Source organism: Apodemus sylvaticus, chromosome 6 (genome assembly GCF_947179515.1).
Source record: "Apodemus sylvaticus chromosome 6, mApoSyl1.1, whole genome shotgun sequence".
In the NCBI taxonomy this organism is placed as follows: Eukaryota; Metazoa; Chordata; class Mammalia; order Rodentia; family Muridae; genus Apodemus; species Apodemus sylvaticus.
This window is the reverse complement of record NC_067477.1, coordinates 10,821,799-10,840,859: the sequence shown is the minus strand read 5'-3', so window position 1 is coordinate 10,840,859 and position 19,061 is coordinate 10,821,799. Positions and strand designations below refer to the sequence as shown.

The 19,061-nt window shown below is 50.5% G+C and overlaps 1 protein-coding gene across 1 annotated transcript in view; it reads right to left on the bottom strand.

Annotated features, from left to right (window-relative positions):
• Positions 1-19,061, bottom strand: part of Ppp1r13b (protein phosphatase 1 regulatory subunit 13B) — a 73,309-nt gene continuing 54,248 nt past the window's right edge. The window contains exons 6-17 of the mRNA XM_052184935.1: positions 18,477-18,651; positions 17,005-17,201; positions 13,779-13,919; positions 11,107-11,287; positions 7,553-7,719; positions 6,781-7,282; positions 5,101-5,867; positions 4,448-4,585; positions 4,243-4,376; positions 2,988-3,154; positions 1,932-2,131; positions 1-1,067 (exon numbers count right to left, since the gene is read on the bottom strand). Coding sequence (XP_052040895.1) covers positions 1,026-1,067; positions 1,932-2,131; positions 2,988-3,154; positions 4,243-4,376; positions 4,448-4,585; positions 5,101-5,867; positions 6,781-7,282; positions 7,553-7,719; positions 11,107-11,287; positions 13,779-13,919; positions 17,005-17,201; positions 18,477-18,651 — 2,811 coding nt within the window. The 3' untranslated portion in view covers positions 1-1,025. The remainder of the gene's footprint in view (positions 1,068-1,931; positions 2,132-2,987; positions 3,155-4,242; positions 4,377-4,447; positions 4,586-5,100; positions 5,868-6,780; positions 7,283-7,552; positions 7,720-11,106; positions 11,288-13,778; positions 13,920-17,004; positions 17,202-18,476; positions 18,652-19,061) is intronic.

The window sequence follows — 19,061 nt, the reverse complement described above, 5'->3', positions numbered from 1 at the left end:
TATGAGACAGCAGTTTATTGTGCACGTCACACAGCATCGGTGGCGTCGGGATGGCAGAGGCTGCTCACAGGGCATCGCTTTCAGCGCCACCCTGTGCGATCAACACGTGGCAGCGGCCCACAGCACTGCTCCCCAGAGCCTACACGGATTCACACGTAGCTATGCACAAGACTCACATGAGAAAGAAAGCCCAGGGGCTTGCGTTCTGATGAGAAGAGACATCCCAGCACAGTTCTGGGAGTTTCCAGTGGCCTGGTTGAAAAATAATCGTGGTGTATACAAAGCCTGTCTACAGCAGCACTTTGCCTCACAGCCAGTGACAGCATCCCGGTCTGCCGGGGGGCTTTCCTGAACTGGGCGTTGCCCAGCCCACCACAGACTTAGCCGCTTCATTGCCCAGACTCGTGTCTAGCTACTCCGTATAGATGAGCTTATACCACAAAGGGGAGAATGAAATGACACTGCAGCTAGAAGCTGTAGGAACTAGAGAAGCCCATGTGCCGAGGCCTGCAGGTCCAGTCACAGCAGAACGTCATCATGTAACTGAACAGCAGTTTCCAAGCGAGCTCCTTTGGTAGTGAAAGGAAAGACGATTTTGTGAGAGGCAATGTGAGAAAGGATGACGGTTTGAGGCTTTCCAAGAAGGGGGAGCCAAAGCCACCTGGTAGCAGCTTGCTCTTGCTGAAGGTCTGAGACATTTAACAAGGGAAGGGGCCTTTGGGCCAAGTCAGAGCTTTTGTCTTCACTGGCAACAGTCAGGGTTCATAGTCATGACTTCTTACTGGCAAAAGGACTGGGTGTTTTGGAAGCTGGGTGTTTATTTGGATTTACAGTAATTGGCAAAAGTACCGCCTCTCTCCGCTCCTGCAGTCTGGAGAAGGGCCTCACCTGGAAGCTGGATTCACATTGTGGATACTGTCTGCTAAAGTGAGCACCATGAGACCATCCGAGCTTCGGTTTTTCCAGGGCAGCTGGACTCTTCTCCAGTAGCTCCTGGGAGCAGACGAGACTGTGGTACTTGAGGGTTAGGCAAGGCTTCGCTGCCTGGGCTTGATCCGTGGATACAACTGGGAAGCAAAGACAAGAGTTAGGGCAGAGATGACTGAGGAGGGTTTGGCCTCTAGGTCCCTCTCCTGTCACCTAAGCATTATCTCCACAACATGCTTGCTCAGACCTAAGCTCAGCTGTCCCCTCCTGTTATTTTTATCACACCTGTCACTGTGAAACCTGACACTGTCCCTACATCCCTCAGGTGTAGCACCCATGCTTGGATCATGCTTTGGCATCTGCCAGGCTTGTCACAGCATAGATGCCATTATGAGCACAGCACAGCCCACCCCCGTGACCACGCCCGTGACCACACCTCTCCACCTGGTTTCTTTACAGGCTTCCCTTCTGAGCCGTGAGGTCTCTGAGCACGGCTGGGGTTAACTCTGCACTCTTTTGCCTTCTAAGTGCCATGCTCAGGGTTGGGGATTTGGTTCGGCGGTGCAGCACTGCTCAGGCCCTGGGCTCGGTTCAGTTCCGAGGAGGGAATGGGTTACAAAACTACCAGAGTGCAACAACAACAAAACAAAACCAAAACCAAAACAAAACCAACCAAGTAGTAGGGTTATGACGGGCACTACAACACCAAGCTCTGGAGAATTCCAGATCTGGGAGAACTATGTAGGGTGGCTTAGTACTTGGCGAAAGTTCGCCATGAGCCCTGATGGTCTCCAAACGTCCACATGCGCTCCAGTCTGTGGCAAAGCCACACAACTCTAGGGACTTGGGGGCTTGCCCATATACAAAGCAGGCTGCTGGGGCTGGGAGAAAAAGTGTTCTGTTTTACCTAGATGCCAGCCAAGCTGAGCCCCATGCTGTGAGCTGTGACTTTTACACGGGGTCAACAAGGCCAGAAGACTTCCACATCTAAGCCAAGTGCTTACCCCCAGCAAGTTTTTGGGCACATAGCCCTCCCGGTCCCCAAGACGAGCCCACCACCACTCGGTCTCATTTTCATCTTTGCGCCTCAGGATGGTGATGGCATCCCCTTCATGGAAGGACAGCTCATCGCTGTTCTGGGCCTCATAGTCCCACAAAGCGTACACAGTGCCTTTGTTCATCACGCCCAGCTTCTCTTGTACTCCTGGGACCAGAAAGGGATACAGGCTTTAGCAGAGGGCGGTCAGCAGAGATAAAGGTGAAACCAAACTTAGTCCAGAGCCAACTCTGGGGAGCCGTCGATAAGGAGCCGTGGCCGCCCTAAGTAGCAGTGCAGCGGCTGCACAGGGCGCCCTGCACCTTGGGTGCTGTAAATGATCATCACACGGGGTCTTGTGGGACTGCAGCCTCCTTCCCGCATGGCTGGGTCTGCCAGGGCCTGTGTGCCTGCCCAGCTTCTTTAATGCCCAAGAACTCTGTTGCTTGCCACTGTTGTGGGAATTCAGGACAGACTTGAGCCATCATCATTTGTATCATCAGGCCAAACACAGTCATTTCTCAACAAGTGACTGGCTGCTTAACAGAGGACATGGTTGAGCGCCCCAATTTTTGATGCCAGCTACAGCAACTTAGAGTGTGCCCTTTACTCTCCAGATGTTTGAGGTGTGTAGATGACCCCAAGCCAGCTCACCAGTGGAGCAGCCCTGCTGCAGCTCACGTACCTCCTTAGCAGTTGTGTGTGGACCAGTGCTGCCTGGCTCCCCCACTCCTGTGACCCCAGGGCATCAAACAAAGCACTTCCCTCTTTAGCAACTGGAACAGAACCCAGTGTGATCTGGTTTTCAGCAGGGTAGAGTCCCACCCTGTAGGCCGTGTTGTCCTGCAGCTGCCTAAGCTTTCCAAGTCTGGGTACAAATGGGACTTGTGATGCTTTGAGGGCGAGTTATAAAGGCAGTGGCACTTAGGTATGATCCACTCCCTGAGCCAGACTCCAGCCCAGCACACCGACACGGTGCCGACTAGCCGGAGAAGCAGCCGAGGCACTGGGCCGCTGTACGTACCGTAGAGGAACTGAGAACACTGGATGTAACCCTCTTCCATCTCTTCACACTTGTCTGCAGCCGTCTCGATGTCACTGATGGTGGAGGCGAAGATAGCGGCTCCACTTTCCACCAGCTGCTTGCAGAGGTGGACACTGTTGCACGAGGCGGCACAGTGCAGCGGTGTCCTAGAACCACAGGGGAAAGTCAGGAACTACCCAGGGCTGCCTGGCTCCTGTGTGGCACAAACCTCCAGCAATTCTGAATGTACCAGAGCTTTGTGCCAGGCAAGTTTCTAAGCATTTTGTAATTTTAAGTATATGGATGTTTTGTATGTGTGTGTATGAACTGTCGTGTGGATACTGGGAAGAAAATACTGGGTCCTTTGGAAGACCATCCATGATGTGTCTCTGGAGCCGCCAAGTTCTACTTGGTTTTTGTTTGATTTTTCAGACACTTGCTCTGTGTGGTGCTGGCTGTCCTGGAACTTACTCTGTAGACCAGGCTAGCCTTGAACTCACGAGCTGCTCCTCCTGACTTTGCTTCCTGAGTGCTGGGAATGAAGGTGTGCGCTACCTCAGGCGTCCACATTTCTAGTCTCTAAAGTTTGATTCCTACAGATTGCTTAGACTCTGTGTAACTCTTTGGGAAAGGGTGACAGGTGTGGATCAGGAACTAGACTCTAACAATAGATGCTCACTCCTAGCAGTATCAACACACAGAACACACTTAAAGAGACATTCCCTATAGACAGCTAAGCTGCTAACTGTGTCCCGTTCCTGTGCAGGGCATGCGGAGGCCAAGGAGGACACTGGGGTGTCTTTAGTTGCCTTTCCACCTTTTTTTTTTGGGTATTGTAGATTTTGTTTATTCCATTATTTATTCACTTCACATCCCGTTATCAGTCCCCCTCTCTTCCCAGCCACCCCTCACACGGCTCCCCCCCACTCCCTTCTCTTTTGAGAAGGGGAGCCTCTCCACCTGGTATCACCCACCCTGGCATATCAAGTCACTAGGTGCATGCATTTCAAATAGAATGTTTGAAAACAGGAAGAGCGTATAACTGCAGTGCTGGTAAGGCATCTGAAGACCACAGACAGCTGTAACCGGAGGGAAAAGGTCGCCGGCAGCAGAATGCTGCAGACAGCTTTTCTGGGAATGAATGAGGGGTATTCTTCCTCTTATGAGTCTCAGTTTTCTGGGGTTTGAATCATCTCTTTTCTAGGGTAGGGAGTGAGCCTCGGGGCCTTTCCATCCCCCGCCCATGGGTTCTCACCATCCATCACTGTCTGCAGCATTCACATTGACACCAAAGTCCAGCAGGAACTTCACAATATGGTGGTGGCCAGCACAGACAGCATTGTGTAGAGGGGTGATCCCTTCATCATTGGGTTTGCTGGGGTCCTCCACCTAGGACACAGAGCATGTGGTAGACAGCCCCTCACACTCCCAGCAGCACATGCATACGGGAGATGGCTCACCTCATAGATGATCCTCTGCACTAGATCAAACTCTCCTTCAAGAGAAGCATCTAGAAGCAGCGCAAGGGGGTTGAAGCGCACTCTCAGCCCATGCCCCGTCCTTTCAGAGTTAGGCTTCTTCAGGTTGGTCCGTTTGCTCTGTAGGTAGGTGGAAGCAGTTCAGCATCAGGTGACCTACCTACCCAAGTCAAAGACCAACCCCACGGCCTGCTGTGGGAAGGGGCAGCAGGAAGGCAGCTCTCCAGGACCAGCTCTGGTGGCTCCTTGTAGGGCCTGGCTATCAGCTGAGTGCAGTGGCTGCCTGAGCCTGCTAGCTACTGCTGGGAAGGTCTGTGGGAGGGAGCATGGTGACAGCCGCATGCTGAACCAGAGGTCTTCCCCAAGGGAGTCAGCTCATCCCTACTGCTATGCTCATGGTGGTGGCTCAGAAATCCCACTAAGGCAGCCTTGTGTGTATTCCCCAGATGGCCGGAGCCCTCTGCAGGGTCAATAGTGACTTCCTCAGGGAGGGTCATTGCTTTTCTCACCGTCGTCATCTATCATTCAGTGTCAGTGGCATCTAGCTTACCAGGGTACCCTGCGCTATGCTTTGGACTGTCCAGTCCCCACGTGGAGTTCTGTAGGCCTGGCTTTGGTCTAGCGAGGATACCCACCGCAGATGCTGCCGGAGGATGGGCAACAGGGGAAAGAGGTGCTGGAGGGACTTGATCCTCCTCTGAAGGAGCCTCAGCCACAGGGCTTGGGATGTGTTCTGTGGAGGGGACTGGGGCGACATTGTTGTTGTTGTCTTCAGCGGGCTCAGCAGTTTGAGGAGTTGTTTGGGGACAAATGAGTTCCTCTGGCTCAGGCGAAGGTAACTCATTATCATTGGCATCTGAGGATGGGGCAAGCTCCTCAGGGAGTGGGGCCGTGGGCCGGGGAGGGAAAGGCTCATCCAAATTGCCGTTGGCATTGGTATTTCCATTGTCCACATCAGCCAAGGTGCCCACAAAGTCCTGTGAAGGGCTGGGCTGGTAGAAAGGGGTACCCTCCATGCCACCAGCCAGGGTGTTAAAGCGTTGATAAAGCAACTTTTGAATGTTGGGCCCTCCAGGGCCCTCGGGCTCTGTGATAGAGCTGCGCTTCTTCAGGGCTCGGGGAGCGTTGGCCAGCTTCCTGCGGAGAGCTTCCAGGTCCGCATCACTCTGGTAACGGAGTGGGGAGTGCACGATGGGTGTGAGCTTGGTGGGGCTGAGTGGCCGTGGCAGGCTTTCCACCGTGCTGCCTTCTGCAGGTCCACTGGGGCCTTCCTGCTCTGGCTCTTTCTCAGCACATTCTGAAGGTGGCTGAGGCTGTGCTGTGCCTGTGCCCAGTGGCCCATGAAGAAATGGTAAGGGCGACGGAGACGCAGACCCTGATGGTAGGACAGGCTTACCATATACTGGAGGGGAAAGAGAGGACAGAACAATTTCATCCTGGCTGCTATAACACAAGCTTCTCTCTCTTTGGCACTGACCTGATGACATAAAAGCTATTGTTGCTGGAAGGTTCTGATTCCTGAATCCTCAGCAAAACTTTTCCAAGACCCCCCACTTGCTCCCTTTTAACTGGATTTTATGTTTGGTTCCAAAACAGGACTCTTTCAAAAGAAAAGGTTGTTGACCTGAGTTTTCCCACTCTGATAAAGTCTTGTTTTCTGGCCAAGGAAAATGCCAAATCCACTCCATCTGCATTCATGCCTGGGACTGAGTCAGGCACCATGGAGAGAGACACTTACCTTTTTAGAACAGGACACATCTGCTCTGTGGCCCAAGGGCTTCTCCCAGGGTTAGAACCATTCCCACACACCACACTACTTGGGAGGTCCTTGCCATAGACACACCCAGGAATCGAATAACACGTCTGGATGCTGCATCCCTAACCCGGCCTGCAGAGCCCTCCAGCTAGGATGGGGGTCTGACCTCATGCGGTCTGTAGAGCTGTGCTGTATCTCCTCATTGCCTTCCTAGAAGGTCCCTGTCCCCAACCCAGGATGTCCTGGCAGCTCCTCACTGCCCAGGGTGCTTCCCTACCGAGGGCCAGCAGGCCCACCCCAGTCACTGGATAACTAATGTACAAGTTGCGCTGAAGCAGGGGAAAGTGGACATTCTAGAAGTCTTAGCCTCCTGGTGCTGGACTCACTACTGATATGTGGACACCAGGCGGAGGTCAGGGCATGGCTCACCGGCAGAACCAGTGTGCATTTTGTCTCCTAGCTCATCCCAAACTGAGACCCTACGTTTTAGGTAAGAGTTATGTTTTGTGCTCAGCAGCATGCAAAGGGGCTTCCGTTCCAGAGAGAACAGCCGGCATACCTGCTTTAACCGACTTGTTTAAGGTGCCATGCGCGGGTGCCTGGTAGTTCTTAGGGGGTGTGGCTTGCTGGAGGTACACAGAGTAGATAGAACTTGAATTTACGGTCTGAGGTCCTTTCCTGGGAGACTGCGGCCTTGACCCTTTATCAGCCAGAAAAGGCCTAATGGCCACTGTGAGTGGGAGCTCAGGTTTTCCGTCTCCAGTTGGAAAAGCAGGTGGCCCTGCTGGTGGGTATGTGGGACTTGGTGGCACTGAGATCCTCTGCTGAATCTGCTGTGAGGAGCCAGGCTGGGGAGCGTTGCCTGCTGGGGGCAGCGGGCTGGGTTTCTGCCGACTCGGAGGGCCTGCACCAGGTCTGGGCAAGCTTCCGTCTTTCCTCCTCTCCAGAGAGCTTGTTGATCCTGGGCCCAGAGGCCCAGGACTTGGATATGTCCCATAACTTGGGGGCAGTGGCTTGCCTACACCAGGTATGGGTGGTGGCCCTTTGCCAATCTCCATGCCCTAAATTTAGGAATCAAGAAGAAAACAACAAGTTACTCTTTGGAAGGTTAAACACTTTTTTCTATTTTTAACAGCACACAGTACAATTTGTAAGCCTTCAAAGGACAGAGGATGCACTATTGGGCTCATTATCTGTCTGAACTTGAGCAGTGGCCCTCTAGGACTCGGGCTATAAAGTGGACACCATCAGGACTAACATGCCTTCATAGTTCACACCCTTGAGCTGAAGATCAGAACATAAGGGAGACTCCCGGGGCTCTGATGACCTACCAGCTTCTCTGTGGCTCCCAGGGCCGACAAAGGCAAGGGCTGGCTTGAGATGGCCCCCTGCTTCAGGGCCCCGTCCATGCCCGAGTCCTTCCAGTCTCCAGCAGTCATCTGAGTTGACTTCACTGAAGCAGAATTCTGCTTTAATGGTGGCCAGTTTCCATCATTAGCTTGAAAGTAGCATAGAATTTAAATAAAAACAAAACATCTCAAAATTAGTTGAGGTGGAAGCCAATACAGTGCCTTCCCACACCTGTATGCTTATTAATTTGCTCAAAAGCCCACAGACCCTTGCCTAAAGTCCCAAGGAGGGATCCTGGCTGCCGTGGCCGGCACTCACCAACATGGCCAGGCTCAGCTGAGCAGCAAGGGCTGCATCACACAGCCACAGCACAGGACACAGCAAGCACTAACCCATCAGGCACCATTTATAAACAATCACATACAGCCATAGGAAAAGCCTTATCATTTGACTTGTAATAGATTTGATTTGTATGATTTTCATTATTAAAATCAATTTCCTTCAATGTGAGGAGTTCTTCCTCTGTAAAATGGTCTGTGACCACGCACAAGAGGCCAGTCCCAGTTCTGACCGGGAGCAGCAGAAGCACAGTTAACATTTCGTGCAATGATTAGGAAGCCAGGCATCATCTGCGAGTTTCCAGAAGCTCAAGGAAAGATGTTTATTACAGAGCGTTTTCCAAACTGAGAAGGAATCCACACGAGCTGCCTGAAACTGTGGGTCAGCGTGTGCCCTGCCCTAGGCCTCTGCTCCACTGACAGGCCCAGGTGTGGGCTGCCAAGCTTCCAGTCCCAAGGTGTGAGCAGGAATCCCAGGCGGGGATAACTGGGCACACAACAGAAGTCATCCGTCATAACTGCTCCAGAACACTCTGCCCGAGCTGCGGGGCCAGGCATGACCTGGGGACAAGCTCCTCTGGCGCTCTAGCTGCACTGACTACAGTGCGAGGGCAGTACTGGTGAGGGGCTTCAGAGCCCAGCCTGTCAGCCTCCTCTGACAGGCATGTGAACTTCCCTTCCCTCCCTTCTGGTGAGCGACTGGGTGTACAGGTTACAGGAAACTCCACAGAGTCTCCAGGGAGCTCAGCCTACTGGGAAGGCAAAGCCAACTGCAGATCCGTGTCGTGAGCAGGTAGGCGGAGATGGCATTCTCTGCTCTCTGGGACATGGGAATCAATATGGCTGCTCACTGGCCTCAGAAATCCCACAGCAATGGGAAGTTTCACAGGAAGCAGCTGAGAGAGGATTAAGAAACTCTTCCCCTCAGGATAAGGTGAATGCTAAAAGGAGCCACTTACAAAGGATCAAAAACAAAGCAATGAACCTTCAATTATGATGAGAAGCAGGCTTCATGAATACCTCAGAAGGTTTTCCTATGGAGCCCAGGCTGGCCTAGAACATTCACTCCTGCTTCAGCCTCCTAGCATGTACCACAATGCCCAGCAGGTCTTCTTAATTTCTTGAGAAATAAGAATTCTCCTCGGCCACACACATCTACAATATCACCCTTTCCATGTCAACATCTCTCATGCAGTGACCAGCCATGTCTGGATGACCGTGCAGGGGCCGTACCCCCAGTTCCACAGCTGGGCTGGGAGGGGCAGGTGTGTCACGCCATATGCTTTCAAGTGCAGGGCTAACTAACAGTCCTTTGTCAGTTTGGAAAAACAAATGATTGTTGATTGGGTCTGTTACAGATCAAAAGTGCCCCACTAAGGCTGTTAGGTGACATACAGTTTACAAGTGGGCTTGCAGAGTGCCCTGAGGAGCCACAATGAGGCCCGACGTCGTCCAGGTCTGACACTGTCCATGTGCTGGTCCCTTTGCCTCTACTGTAGCCATCTAGGTAACAGAACCAGGAGAGCGGGCATGGATCACAGTAACCCTGAGTGAGGACAGTTTCTCATTCTAGCTCCACACCTGGGATCTGCTCCCAGCTTGTCTTCACACACAAAAAACTGGATGTGCTGCCTTCGGCTATAAAGGGAGGGTGTGAGGGAGGGGAGGGAGGGAGTGAGGGAGGGGAAGGAGGGAGGCAGGGAAGAGGGAGGAGGGAGAGAGAGGGAGGAGAATGGAGGGAGGGAAGGGAAAGGAAGGGAAGGGAAGGAAGGAAGGAAGGAAGGAAGGAAGGAAGGAAGGAAGGAAGGAAGGAAGGAAGGAAGGAAGAAAGGTAGGTAGGTAGGTAGGTAACAGCATCTTCTGGCTACCTTACGAGGCTACACAGCACCTATGTAGAGACTGGGAAATAGGTGGCATTCTCCACTTGGAAGTTTGTGTTGGTGTTTGGATTTGTTTTGGCTTCTCTGTGTAGCTCTGCTGTCCTGGAACTTGCTCTGTAGATCAGGCTGGCTTTGAGCTCAGAGGCCTGCCTCAGCCTTGCTGCCAGCTTGGAAGTTTTAACAACCATTCAACAGAGCAGGAGATAGCTATGCTAATTTCTTGCTACTAAACATGTCCCAGGGTAAAGGAGTCACTGCTGCTTTGAATGTGTCAATGAATGCTGCAATGAGGGATCAAGCTCTGCCGGGAACCTCCTGACTGCTAAGACACGGTCAAGAGAGTGGGGTTCTGGTCCGTGAGGGAAGCCCCCCTTACTGGAAACAGGGGCCAGATGGCAGAAGGAGCTATCTATGCACAGTAGTGCCAAGCAGAGAGCAGCCACAAATCCTGGCTTGGTGGTACACGCCTTTATCCCAGCAGAACAGAGGCAGGAGGATCTTTGTCAGCTCCAGAGCAGCCAAGAGCTTGGTCTACGCAGTGAGTTCCAGAACAGCCAAGGCCACACAATGAGACCCTGGCTCAAAACCACAACTCCTGCTTCCCACGCCCGAGAAAGGCAGCAGCACAAATGAGTACCACAAACTCATTCCTAACCTGAGGGGGATCACTAAACACGAGCTTCATGTCTGGAGAACAATATTCTTACAAATGTAGTATGCCAGGACACAGATTTCTGATTGTGTGTATACAGGCTAACCCTAGTCATGGTGATGAAACCCTGATATTTTAGACACAGTCTCTTTGTGTAGCTAGGCTGGCCTTGAACTTGTGGCCATCTTGCTACCCCTGCAACCTGACTACTAGGATCACAGGTGCACGTCACCATGCCTGGCATTCCTGAGTTCCTCATCCAGCAGTTCAAACACACTGTCTTCTCCACCCAGAGCCCCTTCGCCTGGTGGAAGGCCGTGCAGTGAGTGAACTCAGAGCACAGTGCTGGGCCTGAAGAGACCAAGGAGAGGCCTTCTGGAAACTGTCCCTCTCCTCCCCTGGCCTTGCTCCCTGGTGCCGCAGCCACACCCAGATCCAGCTCGTTTGTGGATTTTCTGACTGTGCTGTATGCGGCACTGTAATTTGTCATGTGTGATTTGTAAGGAGACCTTCAGATAAGGAAAGACCATTTGTTCTTGTTTTGGGGTGACTGTTGTTGTGGGCAGCAGGCACCTCTGGGGGAAGAGAGGCAGGGTTTACTACTGGGGCAGGGCCGCCGCCCACATACTCCTCCCATGCTCCAGGAGAGGACTGGGGCAACTTACCAGATTTGGATCTTCCATGGGCAGCACTTGAGGCAATGGTGAGAGACTGGGGCTTCACAGGGTCCCCTGGGAGAGGAAACCCCCCAGTACTGGGAACCTGGATATAAGGACCCACAGCAGCGACCCGGCCAGATGTGCTGAGGGGTGACTGTGGTGCCGATGTGCCGTTCACACGGTTCAGCTGCAATGAGGATGAAACGGGAGTCAAGATTAAGTTCAGTGAGAAGCTGTCAGGCTAGGAGGGAGGGAAATCGCTCAGCCTGGGAAGCCCTGCGCCCTGGAAGACAGACCAGAGTGGGGAAGGGGAACTTGACTGTCCTTAATGCCGCCTACTGGTGAGCTCAAAACTAAAGAGCCTGCACAATGCTAGCACAAGTCCTGTAACCAGAGCAGTCTCCTTCACCCAGGGACCCTTAAGGATGCAGGGGAGTGCTTGAGTGACACTCCAGTCCTGACAGGAACTCTGCACATCTGAGAGAAGTTCTGCTTTTGTAAGAAAGGGTACAACCAGGCAGAAGCCACCTTCCATGTGATACTGGTAAGATCAAAAGCAAGTACAGCAGGATCCTAACTAGAGGGCCACAGGCTCCTTACAGCTCCTTGTTAGGAAGGTTCTAAATAGGGAAACATGGATTCCTAACTGAGCACATGATCCCACATGCTGGGGAAGGTTCAAGACCTTCCCAAATGCTCCCACCGAGTACATAGATCTTCCAGGAGAACCATAGCTCTGCAGAAGCGCCACCTTTTCGAGAGCCCTGAAATAGTGTAACACATCTAGTAGCTATGTGTGGTCTTTCATTGTTAAACTCGTGTGTGGAGCGTGCACATGTCCTCCACATATGTAGAGGGCAGGACGACTTCCTATAGGAATTGGTTCTCTGAGTCCACTGCACTATGTGGGCTTGACCTTGCCCTGTCAGGCTTGGTGATAAGTGTTTGCCTGCTGAACCACCTCATCAGTCCTGGGATAGTTTGGGGGGTTTTCCCCTTTATTTGGGTTTTGGGGGGGGTTGTATAATTTTATACATTTTAGCTAAGCCATGGTACACAGATAAGTCTCAAACATAATTTAGAGATGTTGCCAGAAAGGTCTTTTTAGATAAGATTAACATTTTTTAAAAGATTTATTTATTATTATATCTAAGTACACTGTACTGTCTTCAGATGCACCAGAAGAGTATGTCAGATCTCATTACAGATGGTTGTGATTGCTGGGATTTGAACTCAGGACCTTTGAGGAGCAGTCGGGACTCTTAACCGCTGAGCCATCTCTCCAGCCCCTAAGATTAACATTTAATCGACTCTAAGATGGGTGGGTCTTGTGCAACCCATGCAAGGCCCTGAGGAAAGCTGAGGTCATCCAGAGAGAAGGCACTCTAGCAGCCAGTCTGTGCTTAAGGCCCAGTCCTCTGCACTCCACCTTTCAGCTGCCAGCCTTGACCACCATACAGCCAGGCTGGAGAACTGCCTCAGCAGGAAGGAACACTGGCCGCCCTGCTAGCGAACCTGGATTTGATTCCCAGGGCCCATGTTTAGTTCCAGAGGCGCTGACACCCTCTTCTGGCCTCTGTAGGCACTGTGTACATATGGTGCACAATTGTACCTAAATTAAGTCTAAAGCAGGAAGAACCCACATATGCCGATTCCTGAAGGCATCTTTCTCTTCCTCTTTCCCTTCCCTTCTTCCTCCTCCTCCTCTCTGAATAACTCTCCCCACTACTCAATAAACACACAGAAGCTTGCCTCTCATGGCCTCTGTGTTGTTAATCTTGAGAGAAAAACATCATCTGAGACTGTAGTTACTAAATCTCTGATCTTAGAACTCAGGTTTAAGAAACAAGGGCAGCTCTAAGAGACACGGTCGAAGCCCAGTTCCTGTTTGCCACCGTCCTTCAAATCCACTCAAGGTAGGCGGCCCACCCAGCCTCCTCAGAGCATCGTCCAGACTACCTCTGTCCCAGGCTTCTCAGCGAGAACATGGGGATACTTGGCAGGTGGGCACCAGTCCGGCTCTCTACCACGAGGGCAGGATGGACGGCTCTTCACTCCGCCCTAGTGCCCACGATGTGTAAGGGTTGGATGTGGTGTCCAGTTAGACCCAGGGCATAGTGCTTGTTCTCACCCACACTGAGAGGCAGCGAGACTCACAGGGTGAAGAACCGGAGACCCTGCACAGGGCACAGCATCAGATGGTAAAGGGGTGAGCAGTGCTCTGGAAAGCCGCCATGTTGTTCAACACACTCGCCACAATCCCTTTCTGCTCACTATTCCCCACACCTCTATACCTTTGTGTCTGGGCTAAGCAGAAGACTAGAAACATTAGCAACTGTCAATTCTGGAGAACAGGGGAGGACCACCACATTCCCCAGTGAATATTCCTGTACTATTTCAGCTTTTGCTCAAAGTTTAGAATAGCAAATATTTTTGAAAATGTAACTCTGTATAGCATTTTGTTCAAGACTGTTGTTTAGATATAATTTCCCTATACAGCCCAGACAGGCCTCTAATTTACCAATCTCCTACCTCCACCTCCTGGGAATGGAGATTCAGTATGTAGCGGCAGACCCATCGTCAGCTGGCGACCTTTAGCCAACGCCCTGGCATCAGTGATCCCCCTAGCCGTGCGCCCGCCCTCCCCCTCCCTCCCTCCCTCCCTCCCTCTCGCCTGCCTGGATCCTCTTGCCGTATAGGCGCTCCCGCAGCTCACTGATCCGCTTATCCATCATGGCCACCTCCATGTTGCGCTTGTTCAAGAGCTCCTTCTGCTGCTGGAGCTTGGAATTCTGTTCCTGATTAAGCTGGTTACGAATCTGCAAAGTAGAAAATACAATTAACAGTTGCATTAATTGCATCCTGTTAGGTGTCCAACAGACGGGTCCTACATGGGTCCCACGTGTGAATCATGTTATATGTCTCTGCCAGGCCAGGCTGCTCTGGCCACAGCAGGATGGTCTGTCACACAGCTGTGAGGAATTCAGACTCCATAAATCCAGACAACAAAGACTTTCTTAAAAAGTGTAACCTCCACATAGTAGACTAGAACATTCTAGAAAGCAGCTGGTCAAGAGCTTTGGGGAACTCCATGTGGAGACACACACCTTTAATCCCAGCACTCTGGAGGCAGAGGCAGCTGTCTGTCTGTGAGTTCCAGGTCACCCAGGCTACACAGTGAGATACTGTCTCCCAATGAAAAAATAATAATAAAATAAAAAGAGCTCCTGAAAGACAACTCATTTGGTTTTCAAAACTTAGCCACTGTTAAGAACTACCAGCAAGAGCCCTGTGATAACACTAGTGCAAAGGAGTTTCTGAGTAATGGAAACCGAGTTAAACTGATAATGACTAAGCCAGGGAAGGCAGCTCATGCCTGCAATCCTAACACTAGGAGACGGAAGCAAGAGGATCTGAAATTTCAGGCTAGCCTTGGCTACATGCATACTAAGTTCATACTACATGGAACATATGAAATCCACTCTCAATACACAAACGAACCCACCCTTACAGTCTGTAACCATTTCTGAATGTACATTTGATTGATTGTGTTATGTAAGGAACAGGAATGGTGGGAGGCAGAGGCAGGTGGATTTCTATGAGTTAAAGTCCAGCCTGGTCTACCGAGAGAGTTCCAGGATAGCCAGGGAATACAGAGAAACCCCATCTCAAAAAGCAAGCAAACAAACACAAATCCAACCCCTCTCAGAGATTTTGTTCTATAAATCACTCAGACAAAAGAGACGGCAGCCCTCCCCAGCCTACGTGCTGCCTGCCACAAGGCAGATGCTGACTGTGAGGGTGCAGCTCCGTTCACGGCCTCACTACAGGCCTGCTTGTGGAGATCACGAGAACGCTCTGCATGCAGAAGGCAATGTGGCCGTGTGAGGGCCAAGCCCTTTCTGTAATGACCCTGAGTTACGACTGCACAGTAAATAATTCCAGGAGTCATGGCTAGTGATAACACAACATGCACTGCAGTCAGTCAGTCCCTTTATCAGGGTTAGAGCATGAGGGTCAGCAGGAATGGCTTCCACGGCAACCTCAGATCTCTCCTGGTCCCTGTGGGGCTGCTCTGACTTAGTCTAGCTGATCTGATGGGCAGTTGTGGGTGTCAGAGAATAGAGTGGCCTGCAATGACAATTTTTTTTCTACTTTGGTGAATACTCAGTTCTTTGTTTTGTTTTGTTTTGTTGTTTGTTTTTTTTCGAGACAGGGTTTCTCTGTGTAGCCCTCGCTGTCCTAGAACTCACTTTGTAGACCAGGTTGGCCTTGAACTCAGAAATCCACCTGCCTCTGCCTCCCGAGTTCTGGGATTAAAGGCATGCGCCACCACTGCCCGGCGAATACTCAGTTCTAAATTTTGATTCCTGGCAGAGTAATCTAGAAACACAAGACTCTGTGCCTTTTAATATTTTCTTTCAAAGATTTATTTATTATTATATGTAAGTACACTGTAACTGTCTTCAGACACACCAGAAGAGGGTGTCAGATCTAGTTACAGATAGTTTGTTAGCCATCATGTGGTTGCTGGGATTTGAACTCAGGACCTTCGGAAGAGCAGTTGGCGCTCTTAACCACTGAGCCCTCTCTCCAGCCCGCCTTTTACTATTTATTGTGCTTTTCTACAACAAGAGGCCCCCTGCCCCCCAGTTGTTACGGAAAACACAATTTATGAATAGAATGTTTCCCATTATTTTAATAAGTGGAACACTTTCTAAAGGAAAAACTATATATTAGTTAAAAGGTCAAATTCTCAGCCAGGCATGGTATCGCATGTCTTTAGCCTCAGCAGAGGCAGGGAGGCAGAGGCGGGCATATCTCTGAGTTTGAGGAGAGCCTGGTCTACAAATTGAGTTCCACGACATCCAGGACTACACAGAGAAACTCGGTGTTTAAAAAAAAAAACAAAAAAAAAACACGAAAAGAAGGAACGGAGCGAGGGAGGGGAGGGAAGGAGGGAAGGGAAGGAGAAAGAGTGATCAGGGAGGGGAGGGAAGGAGGGAAGGGAAGGAGAAAGTGATCAAAAGGTCAAATTCTCACTTCCAGGGAGATGAAAGAAAGATGAGGTCATAGAGGGAAGAAAGGAAGTGTGGCCTGTGTTTGGACATCTGCAGAGGTGGGTGGGGCAGGCACAGCAGGGTAGGGTGGGGTGGGTGGGGCAGTACAGAAGGAGCTCCTGTTGCCCGGGTCTGGAGCCAGAGGGCCTTATGGAACAAAAACAGGACAAACATCTTCAACTACTCATCCTCTTCAAAGTACATGCAGGCCGGGGCCACCAGCACACTCTGCCCCTGTGGCAGCTGTCAGACCCAGGAGGCCAACTACAGGCCACTGAATGGGGAACTTCAGCTACAGAAGTAACTGGAGCGTCACAAAGATGTACATCGCTGAGCTGTAACCGACATCTGATTATTGTTTTATTTATGTGTATATGTGTATCTAAGTTTATGCTGTGTGTGTGTGTGTTCCTGTTGGATGATTAGTATGTGCATTCTGTGTGCTGTGTGCGCAGTGCCTGCAGAGCGGAAGAGGGTATCAGTTCCCATGTGACTGGAGTTATAGATGTCTGTGGACCACCATGAAGTGGGAGAAACTGAACTTGGGTCTTCTGTAAAAACAGTAAGTGCTTAAGACTGAACTTTTTCTCCAAGCCTGAGAGACGGAAATGCTGAAGGCTGAACTGACTGATCTGTCTCCCTGAGGAAGCCCAGAGCCTGCCCTAGCCTGCGCTGAGCAGGGATTAGGAATGAAACCCTCGGAGGCATTTACATGGACGTGAGGTCAGAACTGCAATGGAGTCAGGGTCTGTGAGCCTGTCTCCAGGCTCTGAATACCCATGACATTCTAAGGAGAACGTCAGAAGGAGAGGACCTGCATCCCACCCCCAGACCCCGCTCTTACCTGCAGCTCTTGGTAGAGCCGTTTTAACTCCACTGCTGCTGGCCCTGTCAACCTGCCATTGTATGACTGGAACCCATTCAGTTTTCCTTTCTTTAAATCTTCTAGTTGCTGACTAAGCTGATCAACTCGTAAGATTGCAGTCTGAACTTCCTGCTTCTTTTCCTGGAACATGGCACTGAACCGTTCTATCTCGGCAGCTGTAATTACCAAAAAAGAAAAACGGTTATTTAAAGGACACACTCTGTCTTCATTTCTATTCATACACTTAATTCTTGTATTTAGTGCTAGCCTTGGATTAAAGAGTATGCATAAAAAATAATAAAGATAAAGTATATATAACCCAGGCAGAGCTTCTCCCCCCAGGAGCCTCTGAGCACCGGCTGGGATGAGGGCCTCTGAGCACCGGCTGGGATGAGGGCCTCTGAGCAGCAGCTTTGCTGTGCAGGTGCTCCAGCCTCCCTGGCTCCAAAGCACACCAGCAGGCTTTGAAATCATGACGTGACTATGCACGAAGAACTATGCATCCATCAGTTACTGAATGTTCTTTAGGGACATCAGTTCAAAAGCTAGTTTGGTCAAAGCACTTCGGATCCCAGAGAGCATGATAAAAGCTTCGTTGTGAAGGTCTTACCCATTGCTGTCACATTAAACAGACATGACCAAGAAACAAACATGACAAACCCAGAGTTCACAGAGTTCACAGAGAAGCACCTGTGTGATGTAACTGAGGGTTTGCTGAGGTGAGGCTTTACTGTACAGTCAAGGGCTGGGATTACAGGCATGTGCCACCATACCTGGCTGTATTATCATCTTACTGCATGGATTAAATTTAAGTATGTTAAACAAAAACAGACTACTCATTATAGCCCCTGGAACAACCTGACACCAATCCATCACTGCACAACAGAAAGGTCCAGAGCTATTCCGAGACAAACCGAATGTCATAGATGTGCAACAATCACCACAGATTTATCATAAGTTCAAGGAGACAAAAATGTGGACCTCCTAATTAACCAATACACATAATATACATTCATCAAATTATTACATTGTGCCCTATAAAAAATAACTAAATTTATATTTAACCCCACATCAAAAATAAATCCAGGCAGTGTTAGCACACGTCTTTAATCCCAGCAAAGAGGCAGGAAGGATTTCTGAGTTCAAGGCCAGCCTGGTCTACAGAGTGAGTTCCAGGACAGCCAGGGGGCTACATAGAGAAACCCTGTCTCGAAAAACAAAAACAAAAAACAAAAAAACAAAAAAACAAAATCTAGGAAATTGAATTAAAAAAATACCATTCTAGAACACAACCTCATTCAGACTTCATTAGCTTTTTTCAGAGAAGAATATATAATTTGAAATCCCAGTTAACCCAGCGAGCTCTGTCTCTCTGCTGCAGGTGAGTGAAGCATGGGAACAGGCACTGCGTCACAGGGTCTGTGACGGCCCAGGCCACAGGCAGCACGTACACAGGTTGCCGTTCATGACCTTGCTGTAGTCGACCTGGCCCCTCATGGCGCGGATCTTCTTCAGCTTGTTCTCCTGGGCTTCAACCCGCTCTTTCAGTTTCTGAAGCTTTTCATTTTCAGAAATGGACTGCTGCTGGCGGCGCTCCTGCTGCTTTAGAAAATGTAAACGCTGTTCCTAATAAAGAATGAAAAAATCTAAGCTTTGCAAGACCTTTATACATTATAACAAACAAACAAACAAGCAAACTGAATGCACTGTATAGCATCACCTATTAAAGAACACTGAAGGAATTCTGCACACATCAAACCACACAAAACTGACTTTATCGGACATCTACATGTGAGACAGTTTGAGTTTGGATCCTTAAAGCAGTCCTGATTCCATGCACTGATCTGCTCACAGCTCACTGCTGCCTGCTCCCACAGGATCTGTCAGGTCCCAGCAGCCTTGCTCCTGCTGCCTGCTGCCTGCTCAGGGCTCCTGATGCTACGAGGTCCTTCCAAGGATCCCACACTCGATCCTTGCAGCAGTGCTCCACATGGGAAGATCACACTAGATGAGCCTCCAATCTGTACCTCAGACTA